This window comes from Rhea americana, unplaced genomic scaffold, assembly GCF_003343005.1.
Source record: "Rhea americana isolate MKP2758 unplaced genomic scaffold, rheAme1 scaffold_28, whole genome shotgun sequence".
Lineage (NCBI taxonomy): Eukaryota > Metazoa > Chordata > Aves > Rheiformes > Rheidae > Rhea > Rhea americana.
In genome coordinates this window covers 3,447,210-3,475,113 of record NW_028186401.1, presented here as the reverse complement: position 1 = coordinate 3,475,113, position 27,904 = coordinate 3,447,210, and the positions used below count along the sequence as shown (strand labels likewise).

General features: G+C 41.6%; 1 protein-coding gene across 1 annotated transcript in view; it reads left to right on the top strand.

Moving 5' to 3' along the window:
• Positions 1-27,904, top strand: part of MCTP2 (multiple C2 and transmembrane domain containing 2) — a 106,413-nt gene that overhangs the window by 20,384 nt on the left and 58,125 nt on the right. Inside the window, exons 5-12 of the mRNA XM_085308634.1 lie at positions 764-840; positions 1,850-1,961; positions 3,798-3,833; positions 12,517-12,681; positions 14,435-14,565; positions 20,952-21,138; positions 22,024-22,117; positions 26,664-26,766. Coding sequence (XP_085164760.1) covers positions 764-840; positions 1,850-1,961; positions 3,798-3,833; positions 12,517-12,681; positions 14,435-14,565; positions 20,952-21,138; positions 22,024-22,117; positions 26,664-26,766 — 905 coding nt within the window. The remainder of the gene's footprint in view (positions 1-763; positions 841-1,849; positions 1,962-3,797; positions 3,834-12,516; positions 12,682-14,434; positions 14,566-20,951; positions 21,139-22,023; positions 22,118-26,663; positions 26,767-27,904) is intronic.

The following is a 27,904-nucleotide window of genomic DNA, read 5'->3' as shown; positions in this document are numbered from 1 at the left end:
GTAAATATTTTTAAGCAATCGTTGTCTACTTTAAATAGGTATTTATTTCTGTTTACTGTAGCAGCTTAAAATAAAATATGCTCTGGTTTAAGAGTTTTAGCAGTTTCCAATTAAAATGTACATATGTCTTTTCCAGATTTTACTTGGATGTTTTACTTTTTAAGTCTATGAAAACCCCAAGTTGAAATAAAACTCCTTGACTGGATCTGGTTAAAACTCTGGAACGAAATTCTGCTGTTACTCTACTCTGCTTGTACAAACTCAGTGAAATCGATAGCAGTTACATAAGCAGAATTTAAGAACGTAATTTGGCAGGGTGGAATAGAATTATTACCTGGGACGAAGCAGTGACAAGTGGCAAAGCCTTTTCTCGTTATGAGTAACATTGCGCTTACCAGAACTGCAAGCTACCAGTCGTAAGCACTAATTGCTAAAACATCTGTAGCAAGAAGTACCTGGTTTTGTGCAGCACTTAGTTATGCTATCGTGCAGAATATAACGGCACAGGCATGGTCCATAGCAGYGCACACATGTCTGTTTACATTATGTCAAGAAGATACTTTCAAAATGCTATTTAAATATTTAGTTAAAAACACAAATTAAAGCAGAGAGATGGAAGATTGCCTGTGAATTATATCTGAGCTTTGATCTTTCAAATGCAAAATTGAACTGAATATGCTTAAAATATCTGTTCTTGTATTGGTCAGGACAAAACTGACTTAGGATGTGAAAATTATAAATATTTATTTTATTCTGCCGCCAGGTGTATGATCGAGATTTAACTTCTTCTGACTTCATGGGGTCAGCATTTATAGCACTCACCGAACTTGAACTTAATAGGTAATACGTTTTTTTTTGCATTAAAGCTTGGTACTGCAGTTGAATTGAGAAACATAGTAAAATAACTTAAAACTGTTCATATTGCACAGAAATTGCCTATACATGAAAACTTGTCTGTTTGCAAAGCTTCTGAGAGAAGGGTGGGGAGCCCCTCGAGAAATTGTTCGAGACAGATTCTGTACGTGCACGGCCTGGTCCGACTTTATGTACTGGTTCAAATCCAGCATGCAAAARGCAAGGTTCGAAAGGAAGGTGCTCCCCCTTCCCGTGGCCCAGCAGCGTGTGGCCCCGGTTTAACGCAGAGGAAAGCCCTTCGTCCACAGCTAGTTGGTTCAAACGCGGTGCTGGAAGCCAGGAATTCAAGTTTAATCTCCATTTCGTACAGCCCCTGAGGGACTGTGGGTTTTTTTTCTCTTAAGAAAAGAAGTGCCCCTGTGCAGGTATATCACAACTCCTGTGGCTGAGGTCTCCGAGTTTCTAGAAATATTAATGAATATAATATAATGTCACCAGGTAAGTACCAGCATTGCTGTTTTCGGTGAGGGAGATGTGCTGCGGAGGGGGATTAAATGCACATGCAGGAGGGCAGAAAAGTCTGACACTGAGCAAGAACAAGTACAGATCTCATGAGCCAAATTCCAGTCTCTGTTTAAAAAAGAAAAAAAAAAAGAAAGGAAAAAATAAAGGAAAAAAAAAAAACACCTTGGGTGAGTTTCTGTCACTTTTCTTCCCTGTAAAGCAGATATAGCGGTAACTTAGCTCAGTGCGTGTCTGCGTATGGAGAGTTATAAGCAATGCTATATGAAGGCCAGGCTGTGTTATGAAGAGAGCTGTATGTTGTCAGAACTATGGGGGAGCCCATTAAATTTCCCATTTTAACATTTAAATTCGATACTGGAAACTTCAGACAAAAGGCTGAAACTTGCACTCTTCAACATCGTGACCTTCAATACTGAACTCAAGTTAACAGTGATGTCAACAAAATAAATTTTTTTTCTTTTGCTTGTAGAACTACTCAACAGATCTTAAAACTGGAAGATCCAAATAGCTTGGAAGATGACATGGGAGTGATTGTATTAAACTTGAGTCTAGCAGTCAAGCAAGGCGACTTCAAGAGAAATGTAAGTGACTTAGCAAATCAAACATACAGCTGGGAAAAGAGCTGTCCTAATCTGATTTACTGGTAAATGCTGCTGCTATTCTCATCCTCTGAGACTCGATATTGAAATCTAGATAGATCGTAACTTCAGAAAAAAAAAAGAAAAAGAGAAACCCCGTATTTAACTGGGTAAAAGTTGCTTGGGTGTCTATAGCTGAATGCCTCTGTCTCGTAGTTCTGTAGCACGCAGCAGCAACGCTCTCCAGATACCATCTGTGCACGTTATCTCCCACTAAAAYGCGCAGGTGTGAATGAGCAAATGAAGGAGCAGTACCTTGCATGACTGCTGTTCCAGAGCATGATACTTACTGATTTACACCCGGTAGTTTAGCTTTTAGTGCCTTAAAAAAAAAAAAAAAAAGTCAGACTGCTGGATTTTCTGCTTTTCTCTGTACTGATTAAAATACAGCTGTGTGAAATCCAAAAGCGGGGGTTTCACGTCGGGGTGCAGACCGTGCCGATGCTGCGCAGGAGCGCGCTGCYCGAGAGCGGCAGGCGGCTGGCGAAAACCCCGATCTTGCCACCGACGGTTTCTCGACCGAGTTCGACTGAGTTTGGCTCCTGATGCTGAAATGTGGGGCGGTTTTAATCCTGGAATAAACTGGGCAGAGACTGAGAACAACAAAATGAAGCTGTTAAATTTTTTAAGGTTCAAGGTCCTGCCAGTGGTTTTTTGGGTTTGTTTTTGTTTTGCTTTATAGCTAGTAAGAAAATTGCAGTTTACAGCACGTTTTTGAATACTAGATTTGGAATTCCAGTCTGAAAGGAATTATTTATAAAAACTTAAAAGTTTCAAGGGATTGGGAGGCAAAACAGTTAATGTGAGACACCCGTCATTCAGCATTCATTTTCCTAATTGTTGCTTTTTTTGAGAATTGTAAAGTCACCCATTAAATTAAGATAGTTGTAAAGTTATCTCTGTATGATTATTTAAATGTTAATGACATTCAAAACACTGTGTCTGTATATATATGTGTGTATGTATATATAAATGTGTGTGTGTATATATATATATAGAGAGAGAGCGCGCGTGCTACATAGTAAGGTGCTTTGGATCTGGGATGTGAATTTCCCTGCTAACTTATCCAAGACAAAATGCTATTACCAGAAGTGTCACTGGTTGCCAGAGGAGGTGCAAGGGGAAGCTTTTTACCTGCAAGAACCTGAGAAATTCTTCTCTGGGGATTTTTAGGAGGCCGTAGGATAAAGCGGACCTAGCCCATGAGGCAGAAAATGCGGTGGTTTAAAGCTGCAGCTTTTGATACCTTCGGTGCTTGCTTAGTATTCAGATGGAGATGATAGAGTTGGTGCACACTGCAATTTTTTTTAAAGATGATGTTTTAAGCCCTCATATTTCAAATGCAAATTGCTCAGCCATTTCCAGTGGAATCAGAACAGTGAAATGGCTCTGTCCACRTTAGCACTTAACAGCAAAATGATTTTTTTTCCTTTTTAAATTAGCTTAGTGTAGAASCAGATGGCACCAAAAGTATAAGCCATGTTTCTTACTAATGGCTCTGGGTCCCTCCACTTTCTATTCTTGATTTTTTTTTTTCCTTCTCCCCTCTTATTTCTGTGCAATGCAGGTATTTCGAGTTTGTTGATTGTTATATTCCATGAGCAAGGGAGGTAGATAAATGCAGTAGCAGACCCAAACAGCTACTAAGTAATAAGCTTTTCTAATGCATATTATAAGATGCTGTTTGAATGATTTTACTAACCACTCTACCTATTCTACTCCYTCTCTGTTCCCCTTCTCTGGGTTCTCTTTGGTACAATGGTGGGGACTCATGAATAGAGATGGTCAAATCGGAAGAAGCGAACTTCATCCAAGGTAATCCATATTTTTTGTCCCCTCCCAAAATCTCTGTGCCCTTTTCTGGAACAGAATGTAAAATATGAGAACTTTAAGGTCTGGGTGCAAACTGTCAAAATGTGGTGGCTGGGATTCCCACTGCTTTTTAAATTCTTCAGTACAGTGAGAAATCGTRGCTGTTGTGTTATCTTGTTGTAGGTCCTATGGTAGCGATTAGCGGCAGCAAGTAAGCCTAAGACCCCATTCTGCAAAGAACTGTAGAAGGAGACAGTCTGTACTAGGGAAAACTGGGTGTAAATTGAAGAAAAGGAGCTGTGAAGGATTTGAGTTGGTTCAGGATATCCAAACAGTGGCTGGTAGGAGGTTCTGGAGTTGACGCTGATTCCCAATCTGACAGTGTGTGCACCGTGTCTCACTGCTGGAGGGCTTTGGGAGGTGATATTTCTTCTCATTGCTGCTGTGCGTTTTGAGACCCCATTTGTTCCTGGGGTGGAGAAGCGAGCAGGCCGTTTTCATTACTAAAAATGTAACAGGATCTTCAAGATTTTGTGTGTTGCTACATATCCACCTAACTTTCTTCCCTTGGTCTTCTGTAGTACCCCTGTAGGCTTCTATTACTTTTATATCTGTGTACTGTCCCATTTTTATGTTAGTTTTTAACTTGTTTGGGGAACAAATTTGGCTTTTCATTTGCTCTGTAAAGCTTTAATTTGCTATTGAGTAAATAACGATACAAAAGCTGGAGGCCGCACGACCCAACTTGAGAGCTGGGYGGCTTAAGTTTTTGAAAAGCAAAATTAGGCTTCTATGGGAACACGCATGCATCTTGATGTTTTCCCTGTGTAACTGTTGGCTTGTGCCTAACTAAATTGAAGAATTGACTTACTCTCACTTTATTTGCCACAACTGCGGTGCGGTGTGTGGAGGAGCCAGCCCCTGCGAGGCGTTGTGCCAGCAAGTGTGGTTTCTGCAGATGGGCGAAGCGCGAAGTGCAGCCCGGGAGCTGGTGGGGCGCAGCTCGGCATGCCGAGCGGCCGCGGAGCAGTGACGCGGGGAGGCGGCCGGSGACCCCCCAGTGCAGCGTGGCACCCGGTTAACAGCTGAAGAGCTCAGCGCTTCGGGTTTTAACTAAAGCTCTGGAAATTGCTGGTGCCCTCGCTCAGYCCGTGTAGCTTGAATCCCCCTTTCTTCTGGTGCCTCTCGATGCTGGTTGGCGTCGGGTCCTGGGAAAGGGAGCCGGATTTTTACACCTTTCAAACCTTTTTGTCCAGAATAGTCAACCTTCTGTCTTAGTGTGTGTTGTTGGGTGGTTTTCCTTTTTCCTTTTCTTTCTTCCCTTCCCYCCACCCCCACTTTTTGTTGTTGTACGTTACATCCCATTGCATTATGAATTTTTTTTTTAAATACGTATTTTTTTCTGGTGGTCTTAGCTGTAAGCCATGTGGGCTGCGCGGTTTGTTCAGTTTCCAGGGCTGGCCAATATCTTCAAATCTTTCGAAACAAATTGAAAAGATGCTAAAGCGTGGTGCTGAGCTAGGCAAAGCGATCGTATTGTTTAAAAGAGAGGGAAAAATAAGAGCTACAACTCTGTGCTCTGTTCTGTTGCAGTCACTAGAGGGTAGGAGAGCTTCAGTTCTTTCTAGGAAAGACATAGTTCGTGCTCCAGCGTGATCTCTAAAGAAAAGCTCCRTGACCATCCGAAGGCAGTAAAAAAATATTTCCCAGCATGCGCTGGAAAAATCTGACAAAGCAGTATTTCCTAGTTTATTGATTCTGCCACTGCACTAAAACACTAGTACTGTACATCAATAACCATCTTTAGTTAGGAAACTCTTGTCTGTGGAAGCAGTACTAGCAGTTAGTGGCAGAACATAAAGGCTAGAAGGAAAAATTGTGTGCCTGGGGAATACGGGTGTCCAGGGAAGGCACAAGAGGTTATGGAGGAATGGCTGGAGAGTACGATGGGGTAGAAAAYGATGTTGCTGGACGAGATAAAGATATAAGAGTAGGGGGGGGCAGGGGAAACGGGAGAGCGCCGTAACGGATACGCAAACTCGGCTCCTTTTTTGGCTACTGAACTGACTCTGGTTGGTTRGTGCAGGAGAAAAAGAGCGATTGCTTCCTGTTTAAGCCACAGAATTCCCAACAAATCCAAATCTCTCTGATAGGAATTTATGGGACAGATCTAAATTTCATCCCTGTGTGTTTAGGCAAGTAAGTTTTCTTTTAGTAATGTTTTTTTCCTGCTTTTTGTACTGAACTATACCCGACCTGTACTGTAATGTTTAGCTTTTCTTGTAACACAAACGTGGGTGCAAATGATTTATTATTTTAAGGACAGACAAAATTAAATTTTCCCGGCTTTTTTCCTAGATTGTCTTAACGATATAAAAGAATTCTGGTTATTTACTAATCTGAGTTTAGTGTTATCATCGTGCAGTTGGCAGATTAGGAATGTGTCAGTGTCCTAAACTAGTCTCCTTGTGTTACATGTTTGATTCTTGCTGGGTTCCCAAATTCATCCAGAGTGGTTAGTACCTGTGTGGATGGTCTTGATGCCTGATGCAGTCCCGTGTTGGAGTAGCAAAGAGACTCGCGTGAGCTGTTACAGGTACCTTGCACTTTTCGTGCACRTTCCCTGAAATCCCTGCATTTCAGGCAGCAGTGCAAGATCATCCAGGCTTGTTGCAGTTGACTCTCAGCCCTTACAAATAGTATGCAAGAAGGGTTTCAGCCACAGAACATTATCTTCTCAAGCAGTTTGGTGCAAGAGCTGTTGAACYGGATGAGTTAGCTATGTGTTGGTGAAACAGTATGCATCTTTCCCTGCTGCTAGCAGGGGGTCATCACATRTTTGGGCAGAAGCCCAAGACCATGGGCAGGATGTTCGCACCCATCGTTTTTCGTAGGAGCCAAGAGCAGCGTTGTCCTCCGCGGGAGCTGTCTCCGGGAGCACGACTTGTTTTCTTTTCTCATGGCGAGCGAGGGTACAAAGGGAAGGGGATGCTGTTAGGTAACATTAATTCGTGCGCTTGCACCCGTGTATTGGCAAGGTCTCCCCTTTTTTCTGTTCCTGGGCTATCCGGGGGCAGGCTGCTCCGCCGCGGCGTGCTGATGCTCAGTAGCCTTGTTTGTCCCGGGTGGCTTGAGTCGCACGCTCAGCGCCCCGCGCGCTATTTCCAGCATTTGTACAGCTGAATAACCTTTAAGTGTTGAACATCTACGAAGCAAATAAGCAGGTTCGCTTGGGGTGGATTGACCTGCAGCGGTTCAGACCTGAAACAAAAGCGGTGCRATTGCCACCTTGATAGCCGACGCTGATTGAATAAATTGGCTGAAGGCTGACTAGACCGAAGTCCTCCGAGTCCTCCCCTCGCTGGGGAAAATCCCTTGCTCTCCCTTTTCTGCGTGGCCTGTTAGGCTTCGTTTTCGCCTGCCTCGCTGTGTTTGGCAATACCCTTTGGGCGGCGGTGATCTCTGACCGCTTCGCGGAGCTGTGGAAGTCGCTTGCCACGGGGTCGGGTGTCGCGGCGGCAATCTCGCGTCGGTTCGCTTGCCTGTCTCGCTGCCCTCTCCTCTTTCCCCGGGGAGAGACTGCCTCTGCGAAATGCTCTCCCTGGCTAATGAGGAGAGGTCCGAAAAGTCAGCGTATTTGCGTGTTGTTGTTTTCGCAGATGACAAATTACGCAGCCCAGTTTCTCCTTTGACCTGTTCGCGGGGATCGGAGCAGACTTTCCGTTGTCCTGTCTCATCCTTTTAAGTGAAAGGCGTGAGAGATGAGCTCGCTTCACACTTGGCCACCTCGCAGTGTCATTTAAATGTTCAATGTTTGCTGCATCTTTTTATTGCTTCAAAAACAGGTTTGAACTTGGGGCATCTATGTGCGTGTCAGGAAAAAGAAAAAGAGAAAAAAGAGGGATTTGAAAGCAGTCCTGATGCACCAGAGGGGATTTGCTGGGTGCCCGTAGAGGGAGATTATGTACAAATGGTGTTATCAGGGAGACTTGAGCTCCCGAAGGATTTTGTGAACGTGGGTCAGTGAGCTAGTTCTTTCCCCTCCAAAGCTCGGGCATTCCTACTCATCTCTCGTATTGCACGTTTGTCAGTGAAGGCAGAATATGACCCATCTGGTCGTTGTCCAGCTTTCTTCTTTAAACAAGAACCAGAAAGTAAGCAAAAATTAAAATGGATGTGAGAAGCTTTAATACTCATTTAGAAACCAGAAACTAGATCCTGAAAATTATGCAGCAATGGTTTTTTGATGTGTTTTTTTCCCCCTTTCTTCCTGTTGAGAGATTGGGAAGACTTTCTGGGGAAATGTTCTTTCTAAGTGAGAGGGAGAAGAACCATCTTCTGTGTCATGGTTCCACTCCATGACTGGGCTCTACTTTTTTCTCAGAGAAGATTACTCATCCCATCCTCTTGCCTGACATTGTGCGATCCCTAAATCTGCKGTGAGCTGGGGCTCTCAGACCTTAAAACCATCTAGTTGATTTTTTGCAACATTTTTTGAATGTTTTTGTGCTCCTTATTCTTTTTCATTCCTTCTGACTTGCAGGAAAGATGTTTTTTATTCACATTATCCATTTTACAGTATTGAATTGCTCAYATTGTTATGGTATCCTTAGCTATTTGCAAGCTAACACCCAAGCCAGATGCATATGTGAAAACATTTAAGTGCATACAGACCCCGGTGGAAATCAGAGCTCTATCTGAACGCTCTCCCTAAAATCCTGAATCTCGGGACTGTCCTCAAGATGAAAAGGTAATGGAGGGAAAAAAGAGAGAGAGAGACTTGGTGTGTCGAAACAAGGAGTTCAGGAGGAAAAGGCATTTTACTAATTTAAATTTGGCACAGAGTTGTTTTCCTAACCATGGAGAAGCTGAGGCTCAGCGAAATAAAGGGACTTGCCCAACATCTTGTGCTCAGGATGTGTGCCAACTTCCATAATAAAGCATGWGTTTCCTAATTTCAAGTCCTATAGCCTGATCCTAGCCTCAACCAACTTTTCTGAAGCCTCTGCAAGGCACCTTTAATTTGGTCTGGGACGTTAGCTGGAGTGAGAGCTGTTGGACTCCAGGGATGATACAAGAAAAAAACAGTGGGAGAAGCCTGAAGGTCCTGGCATCTAGTTTGAGAACACAGCTGGAAAGGAGCTAGCTCAGTAACAGGAGGAGCTGAAGTACCCCAGTGAGAAGACCTTGTGGAGCTTGGAAGGGAAGAGAAGACGAAAGAGCTGAAGAGATTGAAAACACCCCCCACCCTCAAGCACACACCTGCGCACACATTTTAAAATCATCCCGTATTAAACAGTAATGTCCTCCTTTTCTGTCCAGCTTAGAGAGGGGCTTTGGCCCTTCGGGTGGTGTCTTGTAGTGTTAGGCAAGTTAGTGAAGAAACTGCTGAAGGAGAAGAAAGTGGGGGTTTTGTGCTTGTTTTGCTACTGACTAATTTTGATGTTGGACTGATCACCGAATTTTTCTGTGTGCTGTTTTGTAAGTTTTGTAAACTGAGAGGGAGGCTGTGAAGCTTAATTAACTCTGTAAAGATCAGTTTGAAACGAATAGGTGCAGGCTACCGGAGAGGTGTTTAAAAGACTTAAATAATGCAATATCAACTTCTTTTCACCTGGGAGAAATTTTCTGCAGTGCAGACTTCCCCAGGCAACACTTAAGTTGACTCATTGATGGTCCAGGTATGTAGTCATACCACATATCTGGGTTTCCCCAGACCTCCTTCCTTCCAGAAACTGAGTAGAATATGAGACCCTGACTATTTACCTGGGATTTCCATCAGGGTGGCCAGAGGAATTGCTTGCCAAGTATATGGGAAGAATGGAGAAATAGCCACGGTGTGTGCACAGATCCATTCTTCAGCATGTGTGTAGACGATATGAGGCACAAGAGATGCGTCAGCCTTGCCAAGTGCACACTGTGCAAGTGACCTGGGCATGTCCAGGAAATCCAAAGCGGTCCAGACATGATGGGCTGTCTTGTAGGGCTGCGAGCGAAGCAACCTTCCCCGGCTCCCTACTCCTYCTTTTGGAGAGCATTGCAGAGGAGGTAGAGCTTAGTGGTGGGCAGGAAGCGGACTGCAATCAAGCCTGTGTCAGAGTGGTGCAGATCGGCATAATATCTTGAACTAGTTGCYGGCGTCTTGGTTTTCTCTATCCAACGCGATGCTCTAAAGTGGTGCTAGATCTGGTCCAGAAAGTAGCAAGGTCCTGGTAGCATAGATGTCTGCTTGAGCCAATAAACCTGTCTTTTGAGATGTACTTATTGCTCCAGCACAGAGTGCTTTTGCAGCTGCATAGCCATCCAGAGAGAGGGTATGCAAGGTTGTTTGCTCAGGACCACCTGTTCTGGGGGGAGTCAGAGCTGTTACATTACTATGTGGTCTAATAATGCAAAGCTGCAGGCTCTAATTTTTCCTGGACAGTGTGGAGTCTGAGTGAGTTTGGGTGCCTCCCAACACCCCTTTGAACTGTCAGGGAAGACTTCTTTGCAGCTGGAAGGCAGAGCTTATGCTTCCTGCAGAATTTGGGTAGGAAGACCCCCAACACTCCCTAAAATACTGACCTGCTAAAAAATGAAAAGAATCTCAATTTGGTTTGAAAAGCAAGTGATAACTGTTTTCTTTTTGCRTTCAGCCTGGAAGCTTTGAACTAACTGGATGTTTTGTTTTTAAAAGAAATTGTAATGTGGATAATAAACTTTGTTTTCTTGTGAACTAACTTCAAATACCTCTCTCCTCTGAGGAAGGGGTGGGTGGAGGGGGGGGGAGAGGAGAAATCCTTGGTCCTAAAGCAGCAAGTACATCATCAAACATGACTATGTTAAATACTAAAAACRTTCAAAGTACAACTGAGATAGATAAAGGCTTTGATGGGAAGTGGATATTTCCCAGGGACATTACAAGCAATAATCCAGATGTTATGGTGTAATGCAACGAGTGTCCATGGATAGATCAGGAGCTCAAGCCAAGCAGCGCCTGCTGTAGGCCTTAGCCCTCCACTCCCATGCTGTTATGCCATATGGAAGCAATCTCTAGGCCCCTTTAATAGCCAGCTTTGGATTCCATTTTCACAGGGCTCATAGAGCTAAGTGGAGCTGTTTTATGGACAAGTTAGATAGAAGCCTTTCCAAGATAAACATCCAATTTGAAATTAGGACATACCAAGCTGCAAAATTATTTTAGGGCATATTTCATGGAAGCACTGCCATTTTTCTAAGGCGATTGCCAGACTGTAGAATGCCCTTTGATCCCTTGTGGACATTACTCCCCTTTTTATAAAAAGGATTTTGAAATAGTTGCAGTGTTTAGGGAGGAATATATCTGCCGGGACTTTGAAGTACGTCCATGGGAACAGTCATGCTTTAGCTTTTTGGCCTAAAAGATGAACTTTTTTTTTTTTCTTTTTTTAAAAAAAATACATTGCAGCTGGATTTATGAATCGAAATCTCATTTTCTTTTTAAAGGTAGGAATTTTTATCCAGTGTGCCAGGAAAGCCAAACGGGGTGTTTAAATAGAAGTATATTAATATGCTTGTGAGATCCAAAGAGTTGAGTATTTTAACCAGTAAAAAGCAAGTAACAATTTGTGAGTTCACCACCCATGATTCAAGAATTTTGTTGCTGGGTAATTGATCCATAAAAAGTAATCCTCAGACATCAGGTGCTTTTGCAATCGTTTTATTTAGCAACAACATTTCTTACTTGCTTTTAAAGCTAACACGTCCTGTTTTAAAGTGACTTGTGAAATCTCCTCCGTCTTGCTCCCACCTGTATATGACATGATTGAAGCGCGGAACTGCGGCGAGTTAAAAGTTGTTTCACCAGAGTAAAATATGGCAGGTTTTTTACTGTGAGAAGAAAAGTATAGCCTTGAGTTTTAATGTTCCCATCTCTCGCTCTTACTCCCTGCAAATAAAGGCCTATTTAATCATCCCCTGTCCAGTAAAATATTGCCAGTTAGCAAACTGTTAGTGCAGCCGTGCTATGTAGGATGAAGTGATGAAGGTAATGGATGGGGCTATGAGGCATCCATAACTCCAGGTAAAGACTCCGGTCGAGTCGTCATTTTTTGGCAGGCGTCAGTGTTTTTGATTGAGTTCGGTTTCTGGGAAGGAGCTCTCCGAAGGCGTCCAGGCAAGGAGCTCCTGCCGAGGACAGGTGGTCGAGTGACGGGGGACGGGGAAGACGCGTGTTCAGCTCTTCGCCCTGGCTGTAGGCTTGCTGTACGCGGGCTGCCTCGCAGGAAAGAACGGGCCCCAGTTTCACGGGCGTAGCTGGAGACGTTTGAGGGTTTACTCCTCTTTCTCCTCTTTCTGTCTCTCCTCCCCAGCGCTCGCCTACGTGTTTCCCTGAGCCGAGGTAACAGGCTGCTCTGAGAGTGCCTTAAGTCTGCTCTTGCCAAAGCTCAGCCAGGTTGGTTAAGTTGCCCTCTCTGGTGGTTTAAGCTAGCCCTGCTCGCTCTGCTCTGATACGGGGCCGTAGTACTCGCGCAGTCCCTTAACCCGGGCCAGCCGTAGGGCAGAACGGGTAGAAAAATCGGTAGCATCTCTCTGCCTTCAGTTCCTGACCCGCTGCTGCGGGATCACCGTACCCCTCTCGCTGCTGCTAATTTCGTGATGCAGCAGCGTAAGCATCGCGAGACGGGTTTGGCCTATGAACGTTTCATGCCGCCGACTTGTTTTCCAGTCAAGTTTCACGCGGAGCATGCGGCTCTCCGATTCGCTACGCAAGAACCAGTTGTGGAACGGACTTGTCACCATCACGCTGCTGGAAGGGAAGAACATGCCGGGAGGCGGTTTGGCGGAGGTTTTTATTTTGCTAAAACTGGGCGACCAAAGGTACAAGAGTAAGGTGAGTACCAAAATTTCCTTAAGTTTGCTAAAGCCACTGTGGTGCTTGATGTTTCTTTTACCAGCGTTGCTAACTTGGGTAGGACTATATTTGAATCTCTTTTGTTTAAGTGAAATCAGACCAGAGARATCAGATCAGGGAGGTTAATATTTACTAATATATTTTGTGAACTAATATAGACATAGGAAACCAGGAGTATTGTGTATCTGCTTTCAGGCATATACCACGCTCATGTTGATGGATGCTCAACAGTAATGTGATGTGAAATAGGCTATGTGCGTCTCGCACGTTTTTTGCTCTCTGCCAATACAGAAGTCAAGTTTGCGATGTTAGGTATGCTGGATAAAAGAACACCTTAAATAATTTCCAGTACAGAGGGTTATCTTTTTWAAAACACTCTTGAAAAATATTTTGTGTATAATGGAAAAAAAAAAACTGGAATATTCCAGGTTTTGATTAGAAATTTAATTTTTCTAGGCCACGTTTACTTGTGTTCAGTACCATTTCATGGGAATCTAAGAACTGAATGGTGTTCCCGAAGATGTGTGTTTCATCTCTGAGAGGGAAGAAGAGGGGCTGTAATTAAGATAATATTCTGTAGAGGAAGCAGAGGCTCTGCACATCATCAGCTGGCTGTATGGGGCGAGGAGAAGAAAATGATCAAAACCGCTCCCGTACAAAACGTGCACCACAAGTTCACAGGACRTACTGTTCAGACATCTGCACGTTTGAAACTTGCACTCCGTCTCCCAAAACAGACCCCAAATCCAAGAACATGATATAATATTTTTATTTAGGAAAGCAGCTTTGAAAAGTAACAAACAGATTAGTTATTTCAGAATAAATATACATTATTCCAGTTAAGATCCTTTTTTTATGTTTTTCTTAATGGTCGGTTGGCTGTGCCAGAATCTGCCAGACTCTGCATTAYTGTTTGCAGTCACAGAAAATTAAAAAATTTAAAAGGGAGACTCAACTATGACATTGCCTGCAGTGGGTTARTTGCTTAGTATTTCTGTCCAGGGTCCAACAAAAGTTGGGGACCACTGCTTTAACACAGCAGTAAGCATTCAAATTAGCAGCATGTCATGTTCTTTCCTGGAGCTCATTTAGCTTATGAAGTACAAGCTCGTGGTGCMGAAGAGCAGACAGGATGGGGGAGAAAACTCAGTCATGGTCTAGCTAATCCTATCTCCTGTTTCTCTCAATGGCCATGCTGATGTTGATGGGGGGTTAGTGTAGTGTGATATGAATTGCAAGTGATTTAAGTCCTAATCCAGGTGAATACTCACACTCAGAGTAACCTCTGCACRTGAACAATCTCACTGAACTCAGGGGAACAATTTGCAGATATCAAATTAATTGGATGTTAGTATTTTCACGGCTGCTCCTCTTTTGCCTGTATCTAGTCCAGGTTCCTGAATTCCATCAAACCTGTTCTTCCAGTGTCTGTGATGTTGAATGAGGAGCATGGTCCATTGAAAGTGGGGATGGTGGTTCCTCCCTGCATTCGAGCGTTTCTCCAGCCATTCATTCATGTCATGCTTTGATATTTATCATTACTGGGAGAGAGGAAAGAGAGCTTTTAAGAAATGAGGATCTGTGTGATGCGTTGTGGAGCTTTGATTGGAATGACCTTCTTAGTACTTGGTGACATAACATCTGGCCTTGTTCTTGTAGAATTGATATGTGCTTTACTGTGGAAATAAGTGCCATTTAAGAAAAGTAAATATTATAACTGCATGTTTTCTAGACACTGTGTAAGAGTGCAAATCCTCAGTGGAGGGAACAGTTTGATTTTCACTACTTCTCTGACAGGAAGGATATGTTGGACATTGAGGTCTGGAGAAAAGATAACAAAAAGCATGAGGAGCTCTTGGGAACGTAAGTTTTTTTTTTTTTTTTTTTTTTTTTTGGTGGGAGTGTAAAGTGTAAAAGATAGTATAATTTTTACTTTTTGTGATTGATCAATTTGCTTTTATTGCCCAGCATCATACTGCATGTTTCTCTCATTATTCCAGTCATGTCCAGAGGCCTCTGTAAGGGTATGTTTATTAAAACCTATTACTGGGTAATTGATTAGCCATGACCCGAATGCAGAGACATTCAAGCTGACTCTGCACGTGCTGACTGTAAAATCCAAACACGAAGGGAGCTCAGTCTCGGGTGATTTTGAAAGATCTGGTGGCAATAAGGAAACAGTGTATACCTGTATTTACCGATAATACTGCTTCCAGGCGCTATTGCTGTGCTTGCAGGGCAGGCTTGCTGGGTCGGATTGACGCTGGCTCAGGGATSTTTGTGCTCCTTTTGGGTGGCACTGGCATGTTTGCACCATCGTGGTGTGCTCCGATAGCCTCGTTTACATACGGGTTCTGTTACCTGRGTTTGCTATATTTGTGCAAGCTCTTCCCCACTGCCACAAGGAMCTGACCTCTGCGGGACTGGTGCTCMCACTGTTGCACAATCTCGTCCTACATAAAGCATCACTCTTCGGGTGACTTCCCGGGTGATCTTTCCCATCTGACTGATCCTGGATTTTCCCCCATTACGTTATTTCATTATAACTTAAAATTCTCAAGTAATGATCGTAGGCCACATCCTCTTTTGTACTGTTTTAGAGACTACAGTCTTGTTTATCTTCCTTCCTATTGCCTCCTCCCTGCTTTTGACTTGTTGCATTGTCATCTAGACCATTTTCCTGAAACTGCATCTGCACAGTTAGATGCATGCAGTAGCACGGCGAACTCTTTAATTTACTGGAGCCCTGCTTGGGTCTGTTGGTGCTTCCCCACTTGCAGGATTGGTGCTACGACCCCCAAATTCATAGGGGCAGGGATCCTGCCTCCAGGTGTTTGTGTTCTCACCTAGCAAGCTTTTCACAACTTGCTGAGTAAATAGCAGTAACTAATAAGAACATTCTATTACTTTAAGCATTCAGATAGTTTGAAACTATTCACTGAAAAGAACAATGCCCTTTGGCTCCACAAATGTTTGTGGTTTCTCAGTGCAGGAAATGCTTTCTGGCTGAACGCTGTTGCTCATCAGATGGAGAAGTGGTTGGAGATGAATCCGTTCCTTCCAGTCTCTCAGTTACTTTTATTACTTCTGATATTTTCTGTTTACACTTGAGAAATGTAGCAGCATTTGCTGCTTGCGTCTGTTTGATCTCCCTGATGCTTGAGGAATTCTTCCTTTTTTTTTTTTTTTCTTCTACTGGTTTCTGGTAGGTGGTATTCAGTATGGCAAAAAATTATCAGCAGAAGACTTATTCTATAAACAATGGTATAACTAAAGATTTCAGCATGGGGAAAGCCTGAGGCTACAAGGTTTACCTTAAAGTTGTCTCTTCTCTCTATATGGAGAGAAAACATTACTGTTGTTGCCTCAAGCACAGTGACTTTGCTGTAGCATCAAAAGAGGGGGAAAAAAAGTACTAGATTTTAAAAAGTGATTGAAAGAATAGGTAAACACCAAATGTGTGATAACAAGCCTTGTTTGCACAGTGTAGAAACTTCTGACACTCAATAAATTTTTATGACTGGTCCAAGTGCGGTCTAATCTGGAAAAGTACTCTGCAGGAAAAAAATATAAAGTGTCATGTTTGTCTCCACGACTTTCAGGTCAAGTTTTGATATTTATAGATTTTGCAGCATCACTATCAGGAGGACTGTGCAGCTAATGTGTGTGTGTGGTTTATGTTTGGGCATTGTGTTTAAAAGTGTACCCTAATTGCCTTCAAGTAATTTGCACAGATTTAAGTAAAGGCAAAAGCTGGCACTGCCACTGGATCTTAATACTTCTGTGGTTAAGAAGTGGATAGAACAGAATCCATATTGTTTGCCCAGGGCTGTGTAGGCTGAACTGTTTGCTAGACCTTAGGAAAAAAAAATAGCAGAAGTTGGAGAGATGTATAAGGGAGGTTGTGTCTGAKCTGTACTGGGAAACAACTATGTGGAATAAAAACTTCTATTGATTCCTTTACATCCAGGATTTCATGTAGGAGGGATGGCTTAAGTCCTGGGATAATGGCCCTTCTCCTGGGTATAATTTGGTTGTAAGGTGGAATACTGCTCTTGAAATAGGACCTGAAGCTTGTGTGAGGATCATGGAATGAGTAGAATAAGAAATGTATCAGACCTCCAGGTCTAAACACTAACACCTGGGACTTTTGTCTGCTTCTGAGTAAGTGAACAAGCATTCAGTGCAATTTCATGTCACCCTTCTGCTACCAGGAGAAGAGCGTTCATTGACAGTGCACGTTGCAAACTTAATTATTACATTCAGCCTGCCGACGCTCCCCTTGTATTTTCAACTGGATCCAATTTCTCTTCCTCTCTTAATATACTGAAGCATCAAGTAGTTCAGCTGCCAGAGTCTGACAGTTAGGGGTGGCTGTATTTTAGTGCTGGATAAAATAATCTCACTATTTAGTCTGCATAGAAATGTTAGTAACATTTCTTGAGCGCTTTTTGTGTCCTTTGGGATAAGAGGCATGCCGTAAACAGAAGATGATGTTAATGTATATTAATAAACAAAGGTGTTAATGTTTGCAGAATTTGTCCAGGCTGAGTTAAATTGTTTATACCAAGTTAGACTGTGCTTCTCTGTTAAGGGAGATGTTTTGAAAGTGACACTGTAAAATGTTAAATTTTCTTTCCTTACAAATTTAGCTCCTGAAATACATTTTACAAAAATTCTAGACTTAAGAGAATACGCCCTAAGAAGGGAGTGCGTCAGATCTTTGAGGAGTGCCTCTGGGAARCAGTGCCTTTGCAACAAGGAACAATCCTGTCTTAAAGGACACGCACTTGAGATTAAATAGTAAAATCTACCGTGCTGGTTTCAAACTTTTTGTTTAAATTCCACCAAAGCATAGGAAGAATCAGACAATTAAAATCTAAAACTTATCYGTAGTATAAGTCAGATTAGGACCATATATATGGTCCTTGACTCCTTGTGGCRTTTGAAATCCCTTTCCAAATATTAACCTTAGATGCATCTTGTTATATACGCTGATAACGATCCTAACCTTTTTCATGAAAGGCTTTCAGAAGTTCTGCAGGATGAAGTTTTGGCAGTGATGTGTGTAATTTTTTCACGTATATGTATTATGAAACGTACGAAAAACATTTAGAAGATTTCCTCATCATAATTTGACAAACTGTGGGTTTGGTTGTAATTTTTCTGTGATAAATGGTAAGAGGTTAAGTCCAACACCTTTTAGTCAAATTTAACATTTGATTCCCTGATAAAGTTAAACAAAATTACCCCATGTTTGTTGTTCCCTGAATTCAAACAATACACATTTGCAGAACGAATTTAAAAATGTGTTTAAAAAAAAAGAAAAAAAGAAAAAAAAATGTTTAGCTGATAAATAGGAGGGCTGCAAGWAAATAAAAAGAATAATTTTAAATGAAAACTAAAACTACAGCAGAGTCCTCTGTAGGACTAGGGGTCAATAGAGAGGTGCAGACCTCTATATTGATCAGGAAGGGGAAGAAAAGCAATTAATTGTGGTAAAAAGGGTATTGCATTGTGTGCATAACACAGTCTTAACCGATAGACCTGCGTCCCCCTATAGATCACCTATACAGCCATTTGTCTAATGTGTTATGTAACAGTTTATACCTGAATTTAATATGTAGTTTAGGGAAAGATGGCAACAGAGAAGGAAAAGAATAGTTTCTATCTCAGAAGGKTGGGGGAAGTAGTTTAGAAGTCTTTCAATTATTATTACTAGCGTAGAAGTGCTTTTGTGGGAACTACTGACTGTATATAATAAATATAATGTAGGATTATTCTACTGAGATGCATTTTTTTGCAGTTTGATCAAGTACCTTGTATAACTTAAATGCAACAAATTGTATATTTTCCCTTAACCTTTTTGCCATTTGCGAGTACAACTGTGGATTTTCTTTTCAGCTTCCCAAAAGAAAATACAGAGGCATACCATCACCTTGAGTGAACACAGATGTTCTAAGGAAGTTACTTTGCACAGAAATCAGACATGATTTGAGGAAGAAATGCTTGTACTCAGTCTCCTGCTGCTTTTCCCGCCACATGTGCATCCCTCCTCCCCCCCACACACCCTTATACTCAATCTTTTCTTTGACCTTTGGCTATTCAAATTCTTTGAATAAGTGTAGCAATTCCAATTTGCCAGAACCAAATAGAAATATATTTAACTTTGCCTTGGAGGTGTAAGAGATTTCTGATGAGGTTAAGTCGTGGTAGGATACTCTGCTGTCTGAAAGAGTTGTCTTTTCTCTTCCTTTCACCCCACCTAGTGAAGTTTTTAACATAGAAAAACCGATGCAGCTCCAGTTAATTTAGCTGTTTTCAGTTTTGCGTTGCGCTGAGCGGGTGGCGGATGAAACGTTGATGTGGGAGGCCTGGCCTCTATTGCCAGCTAAACCGCAGAGCAGCTGGGTGACCCGGAATTTTCCCCTTCCTCTGCTTCAGTTTCTTCATTAGTATTAAAAAAAGAAAAAAAGAAAAGGCAGCTAAGTATACTTTCCCCTTTTTATATTTTACTCTTTTTATTTTTATTGGATACCTAAGGTATCAGTAAAACTGCTGCAGCCTGAGAAGTAGCTATGTTAATGCAGCCAAGGTGCTGTTGATCTCCARGGGGAAAGTGATGAGGTCTTTCTCAAACATTTGTCCTTTTTATTTTCCTTTCTGCTGCGTCTTCTCTCATCGCGTCTTTCTGAAGAGTCCGGGCGTAGCGGTGAGCTTGAAACGCAACCTCTGGCGCTCGCAAGTCGTGTGGAGGGGCGGTTCTGGTGTCTCCCCGGTTTACCTCCTTTCTCTTCCGAAGCACTCGAGGGCCGTCAAGACGAGCAAACTTGCAGGTTCGGCGCGAGGAGTGGCACAGAGCGTGCTTAAGGCAAGGTCGTCGCCTTTGATCTCCTGCGAAGAGCCGCGTTTCGATGCACAGCCCTGCTGGATGACTTCCGACCTCAGCAGAGCAGTGACTTTTGCTCCAGAAGGCAGCGTGCGGGGTTTGCAGGCTGAGATGTTTTGGGAAGGTTTCCCCCCTCCGCGCTCACTCCCTTCRCATTCGCGGAAAATAGGCTGTTAAGAAGCGGAAAGCGTGCAATTTATAGCAGATGGGTATAAACTGCTCCAGCTCTACTACTGGAATGGGATCAATCAGGAGCACTACATGCACCATTTACCCAGAAGAAACCCACCTGGGGGAACCCTGTGGAATTTTAGCCTATTAAGACAACACCTTAACAAGTTCAGTTTAAATAAAAACTTGTCGGCAGGCACTGAGCGGAGCGAAAGCGCGCTCTCTCCATCACCCGCTTGCTGTTCCTCTGAGAAATGCGACTCCCCTTAAGCTGTAGCAACAAAGCTTCTCCCTCCTTGATTTTTTTTTTCTTTTTTCATCTGTAACTTTTGTTCAGTCTGTTCTTAAAAGCAAAGCCCCACTGAGGTGCAGAAAAGTTCCACTCCATTTACTGGACTTCTAAATAGAAGGCATTTAGCTGAGCCAAGTGATTAGACTTTCTGTTGCATTTAACCRCTCAGTTCACATATAACTGGCTGCCTAGTGAACTCCCTCTCTGCTTTAGCCCATCTTTATCTTTTATTATTGCCCTTTCATAAATGATTCTTTTTACTTTTTTTWTTATTATTGTTATTTTTGAGGTATCAGATTAACAATACATGTTATGAGTTGGGGGAGTGGGACTTTGAAGACAGCCCTTCCCTTTGGGAAATAGTACACTGAAGAYGTAGCTCTAGTAAGGCTTGTAAAGGAGATTGGGGCATACAGTATAATGTAGCATAAAATGGAGTGTGTGACTTTAAAGAAACTAATCTATTTTAGGCTRATGTTTAAATTTTGTGTTTGCTGTTCTTTTCCCCCAGGTGAAATAAAATTGTTTCAAATCTATCACAAAACACTCTGGGATTTTAGTCGTGGAAGGGAGGAGGCAAGTCAGAGTTAAATCTTCTCAGTGGACAGCTTGCAACCCAAAGTTTTGCCTCTGTGCTTATCAGCGGGTGAACCAGAAAGCAAAACYGGCAGCAGTACAGTGAAAACTGGCTGATTGTTTCCCATGTCTAGGTTTGGGGTGCCGGTTATTTTCTCTCTTGAAGAAGCAGTTCAAATTATATTTATATATTTCAAAACGCAGTTCAGCTCTCCAAAGGTGTTTTAGGTGCCTAACTGCTGTTGAAATCAATATTAAGTGCAGCTTTTATATTTTTTTTCATYTTCTCTTTCTTAGTAACCCTTGACAATGTTGTCCTAGGTGCAAAGTTGACGTTACTGCCCTGCCAATGAAGAAGACCAATTGTTTAGAGCTGCCACTGGAAAAACATCCGGGGTCCCTGCTAATGTTGATTGCAGTTGCCCCATGTACAGGCGTTTCTATCTCGGATCTGTGTATCTGCCCCTTGGGAGACCCCACTGAAAGGAAACAGATTTCACAGCGCTATGTGAGTTTACATTTTGATTTTTTTCTCTCCTTTATTTTTGAAAGTAATCAAAATTGCAGCAAAAGAAGATTTGTCTGGTCATAATAACATGTCTCCTACCTGAGAAAAGTATTACATGCAAGAGTTATTGTGTTTAGAATGACAAGGAGATTGACAGGGCAGATAGACTCGAGAAATTTGGCTGCTTGTATTTGTTCAGTTTTAAACTAGTGCTTTCCTTTGAAAACTTTGAATTGTGTTAAGGCATTATCATGGGGAATGAGAGACCGTGAATGTTACAGAAAGAATAGTAATTAGCTTTCTTTTCTCCTTTGGGAGGGATACATTCTGGACAATCAGCTTTTGCAAGATAGACTTATGATGACTTCTGCTTGTCRGTCCCCAAAAGTTAAAGGAGGAGGAACAGGCGCATCTCCCTCTAAAATAGGGTGCATGAGACAGAGGTGCAGGGAATTTGAACAACTGAAGTGGAAGATGCTGTTGAGATCAAATTCTGGATTCGTCACTCCTGATTCACTGTGCCCATTCTTGACCCTTACTRCTTCTCCAGATCCAGCGGTGCCTCATTTTCTAATGCTCTTCTAATTGGCAAGTGATACTTGCATAAGCATGAAGGGCTCCTTTCTATCTTCTCTATCAAGTTCACATGTAGCCTATGTGAACTGAAAATTCCCTAGAAGTAGGTAGCTTGTGCTGTCATGAACTTCACAGTTTATGAGGAATGAGACTGGGATAGCAGAGCTGTATATATGGATATCAGTTGTTAAAGTGCTGTGCTATAGAGACAGGGATGCATGTAAAAATGTAAGTGGTTTAGTAGTTCATTAATATCTGTTTCTTAATGAAGTACAAACTCAATGCATCTTTTTGTTTTCCTCCTTACAGTGTTTAAAGAATTCCTTTCAGGACATGAAGGATGTTGGCTTCTTACAGGTCAAAGTTTTAAAGGCAGCTGACCTGTTAGCAGCAGATTTTTCAGGTACTTTATTTTACTTTTCCAACTTATGATGCAGTGATACATTTTGAGTGTTATTTGCACTCTGTGCAGTACTGTTAGTTGACCAAGGAGAAGTAAATCTTCTTATTGCTTCTTCAGTGATGAAACTGCCTTGGGGTCTGGGATTCCAAAGAGTTTCAATCTACGATCTGAAAGTATGTGGGAAAGGTCCACTGGATGGAGGTGGTATTCCCCCTTTGGATCTGAATGGCATGTCCAATCACTTTGGATGGCATTCCGATCAAATTCTTTGTTAAAAAAATAGCTCATCTCTRCGCCTACCTTTATAACTGTGATACGACATAGGTGGAGCAGAAGTAAATGTTCTTCTGTAGATGCCATGAGATTTGATTTCATTCCTGGAAGCCTCGCTTCAGAAGTGCATCAAGTTTCAGGATGCCTGTATTTACATCTAAGGAAGTGTGTATTGAATACTGCCATCTGCTTCCTGCCATTGATTCAAGGTGGTTTGGTGGCTGGCAGGCACAGCCTGCCACTGTATTCTGTGCATGCTGCAGTAGGCATGATAYGGTGTCAAACGTAATGCAAAATGCATTCCCTTTTTACAAAAGGGAGAGCAAAGCTTGATGGAGGTTGTCSAATCCAGCTCTGGAATATTTACACACTGATGTCAGTTCCTTGGCGGCAGCTTATCTGTGATAACTGTGATGCAAGMAATGCAGATGTTGCATTGGTTGATGAATGTCATTAGTATTGCAACTAGTAAGTGACAACTCTTGATGTTGCAGCCCCTTTCACCTTCCTGTGCTAACTAGYGAACTCTGTGCTGACAGAGAATGAACGAGACTCTGGATTTATTTTGTGACTCATGAAACTCAGCACCAGTAGCTAGAACTGGCGAGAGGCTTGGCAACAATTGCGTGTGTTTTGAGACCATAGTGTTCTTCATTTCTTAATGGTGATCTAAGCGTGAGCATCCTGTGTAGGTTGTTTATTGTGGCCTGCGTAGTCAGAAGACCCTTCATTAGCAGTGAGATGTTTTACCAACCTGCTGGGAACACAGGTTAGGATAAATAGTTCTGTTCTGGGGTGCAGACAGCGCTTTTTGTTACCTGGTTTCGCTTGCTGACTATGTGATTTGACTCTCCAGGAAGACAGCGATATCCTGATCTTGCTGCTGTTATCTTTCTATAGGATCTTTCTATAGGAATACGCAACATAGGGAGAATATACACAAAGCGGTTGTGACAGCACAGCAGCTTGTCCGTCAGGTGCTTTGCGAGTCTGTGGACTAGACAGAAGAATGCTTTAGAGGACCACGTGTGCCAGATACCTGACACAGCGCGTGCCCGGGTTACCTGAGCACATGAGCTTGGCCCTACCGGCAGCCCCTGACAGTGAGAGCTTGCCAGCAATGGAAAAGCAAGAGCGATGGTTTCTCCTAGAGCTCGCTTCTGAGGCTTTGATTTGGAATGGTCTTTGTGGCTTTCTTGCTCCAGAAAAGGATGGATGTTTCTACTGAGCTTTACATCAAATTATGTTTGTTTCTGACAGCAATGAACACTAATACCTTTTAAAGAAACAGCCTTATATGGTTTCTTCAGGGAAGTTGTAGGAAATTGATACTCTTCAGTAGTGTCTGCCTGGATACTGTTATTTTTATTATCATCTTTTCCAGGRTTCTGTAGACCTTTTAATTCCCCTCTGTGTCTTGCAGCCGCTTGTAATTCACAGCACAGCATTGCGTGTTGTGTGTTTGCTGACATAGTCATTTTTAAGATAACTTGTTGATAAAAAGCAGGAAAGATGCTAGAGAGAAAATACTCTCGCTCCATTCTCTGGTATTCATACAGACATTATAATGTAAGAGAACATTGCTCCTAAAATAAGGACCAAAGGGTAAAGCCCAACATGAATTGTAATACTCTAGTGACAATTCTCTGCTTAACCCTGCAGCGAGAACAAGGTTGCTGTAGACAACAGTACCTTGAAGAACTGAAGAACTTAATTTGAAGACGAGCAAACAAAAAAAGCTGCCGCTAACAAAAGATGGCTTGTACAAAAATGCATTTTTAATTTGATAAAATTTATACATAGATTTGGAATGCTAGTACACCTGCCCCTCACTAATAAATTTAGTAAGAACTAGCCTGCAGCAAACCAGAACCTTTTTGCAAATGGCAAGGGTAGGGCTGTCTAGGAATACACTGGATTTTATTACAAGCAGTGTCCAGGGATAGAACCGAGCCCTGAAGGTTATTTATCCTTTGAATAACTTCACTGACACTAATGCAGTTGCATCAGCAATGGATTTGGCCCTCTTTCTATCAATACTTAAACAGGAGCATGTGTGTGGATAATGAACATTGGAAGAGACACACAGGTTCTTGATTCTGCAATTCAATGACTTTTTATGTGATACACATTCCTCGTGCATAGCACAGAATAAAATTCTGCTTAAGTAAAAGGTTACTCAGGCTGTCATTATATTCAAAATAACCCAGGCTTTGAGCCTGATTCATGAAGCAAATGACAAATTGTTTTTCAATGGCAGTGCTGAAAATATCCTAGTATTATGCTGTAATAGACCCACCAAATTGCAAAAGGATGCAGCCATTTTAGGTAAAAATAGCATAATTTCTGATCGTGAAATGAGACACATAAAGATTAATTATCTGTTCTGAGCCATTCATAAATGATTAGTGCAGCAATTAYGGGCTTCCATAATAGGGCCTTTCTAGAGCAGTGCCATATTTCCTGCATTGCCAGGGAGACTGCTCAGATTTATTGTTATTGATAAAAGTAAATTCAAAGTTCAGCTAAAAATCTGATAAAGGGATAATCGCAGAGATAATAAGAGATGCGAAGATTTCCGAGAGTTAACAGAGGAGCAATGTGAGCAGGTAGCATCCTCCGCTCGGTCCTGCCCGTAGCAGTCATGATCCTTGGGTGGGTATAGGTCTACAGACCATCTCACAGGCCACTATAAAGTGATATTACGCTATAGATTTGAAGCGAATATGGTATGATTTTTGTATAATTGATTGCCTGTTGATGTATGCTGGTACATATATATTTTAATTGTGAATCTTTTTTAATTTATTTATTACCTACTGCGATAATAAAAATCAGAAAACATAGTATCTGTTTTGATTTTGAAAGTCTGCGCTTCACCGTTTGACACACGTTTTTGGCTAGTTTCYGCACAGATATATTAAATATGTAAAATGTCTTCAGCCATAGCCAGCCCAGTTTCAGCCTTCTGTATTTTTATATTTCTAGATAATAGTTTTGTTGATGTGAAAATGACTTTTTCTGCTTTGGRTGTTTTCTGTGTATGCATGAGAGTTCTCAAACACTGCATTTGTTCACTGACCAAAAAATAGCATTCAGAATACCAAATTATACAGTGGGATTGTTTCTGGCATATACCGGTTAGTATTTCAAGCAGTTTCTCTAAAGAGCTACAAGCGTTTTCCACACTTACCAGGAAATGGGCATATAAGCTGAAAAGAAGACAAATAGATTTTAGTAGCATGCATGTTTTTAAACTCTACCAATATTGACTCATTAATACTCAGTGTTTAGATGCTGAAAAGATTCCTGTTTATAAGCTCTTAGAATAAGAGCTCTGCATTGATAATATCAAAAATAAGGATCAAGAAAAAGACAGCTTTGGCTTTTTTTTTTTTTTTTTTTTTGTGTGTGTGTGTGTGTGTGTGTATTATCTAAATGTCTGCATTGCAGACATATCTAGTTGCTTGCATAAAAATTAGACTGGAATTTCTGTGGTTGACTTGCATATAAACACTAAAGATGAAATTAAATCAAATACTGAGTCAGACACACTCATGATCATAGTGGAAATTGCTGAGCTGCTCTAAGCTGTGCCAATTGTGAATTCATATAATAGGACTTATCAAAAGAGATATGTTAGCAAAGAGGTCTTCACCATAAAAGAGGTTCCAAACTGACRACATCCTTTTGAGAGTAGCATTTTTGGATTTTCTAGTTAATGTCAGGTTTTGTTTAAACTGGTGCACTGTGTAGGGTCTTCAGGGATTCAAGGACTTGCTCATACGGAACTGATTGAAGAAATGCAGCTGATCTAGCTGCAGTGCCATGCTTCTCCTCCCATGGCACGTGTACTTAATCCTGTTATCAACTGATGAAGTCCACAGACTCTAAGCAGAAGATGTATCTGAAACATGCTTGCCTAGTTCAAAAAGATAATACCTTTTTTTATAATGTCATTTGTATAGTTGTCAACACTGGCAGATTTTTTTGTTGCTATAAAGGTTTAGAGGTTATTCGCTGTAAGCCTCAGTTTTCAGGCCTTGGAGTGAAGCTTCCTGAGTGAACAGGTACCTTGATAATGTTTCCAGAGCTGAAGATGCGCTTCTGGGATTGTAATTTAGCACRTTGCTTCTAGAGGAGAAGGAACTTTCCAACTGTCTTCATGCAGTTTATTCTTATTTGGCCTATCACTTCCCTAGTTATGGTGCCAAAAAAGAGCATGCTAATGACAGCTGGTCCAGTTATTTATCTCAATCTGTATTTTCCCTAGGTAAAAGTGATCCTTTCTGTGTATTAGAGCTGGGAAATGACAGTCTTCAAACACACACCGTTTACAAGAACCTCAACCCGGAGTGGAACAAAGTTTTCACATTGTAAGTGGATTGCTTTTGAAAACATACTGCAAATACCAAACCGTTAGCAGCTTAAATATAAAACCCATTGACTTTGTGGAAATACAAAGGTCAAGTTTAAGATGTCATTTTTTTCATAGTCAGAAGAGGATATTGGAGAAATATCAAATATAATAACTCAATTAAAGCCTTTTGCTTTTTATTAGTTCTTGCATGGAGTTTATTAATAGAAGTCATTAAAGGAAGAATTACTGTGATATTTATAGGAAGAATCATGACTAGACATAATGGAGTCATATCTGGATCCAAGAGATAATATAACAGAAAATGGAGACCAGATACTCAAGCCTACATTTGCCATAATTTAAAACAAAATATGTTTCACTGAGCTGTGGTAGAATACCTCCTTTTATCTGTAAGTAAGCACAAAATTAGAGTTCACTTTATTGCTGATAATAGCTGATGAATTTAAAATAGTCAAAGGTAGCTTACTCCAAGTTAGAGCTTATATTTTTCTTAAAAGCAAAACATGCATTTTGGGGTGAATTTAATAAACAGAAGCGATAGTTTAGGTATTAGCAGCACAATTTTCTTGATCTTCCTCTGTGCTGACATAGATTACTTGTGAATAACAGAGAGATGAATTTCTCCAGAACCACAGTAGCCTGGTAAAGAAAGCAGCCATGAGTGCTGGCRTATCATGCCTACCTGTCAACTGAAAGAATAATACAAGTAGCATGGAGTTCTTGAAGAACTTGGGAAGTGTCTGATCTCTTTGCTAAAAKTGCTTTAGTTTGTTTCTATTTAATTCATGGGTGCCAGGAAGTGAATTTGTGAAATACTGAGCCTTCCTCCGTCTGATGTCTTCTGCAACTGAATGCACGTCTCTTACAGCCTTTCCCTTTCTCTTACTTTGCCCCTTCTCAAGAAGCTTCTGGTCATCACTATTTTTCCTGAGATTGTGCCAGCGGATGATTGTTGTAGGATAAACCTAATAAGAATCCGACATKRWTTTTTTTTTTCAAAGAAAGTTTGTATCTGTAACACTCAGAAGTGTCAGCTCCAGACTACTGCTATCCTTATTGTTGTTGCATATTTACTCCAAATAATGAATCTTCAGAGACAGTCTCTCATCCATCTCTTTAGATTTCTGGCCTCT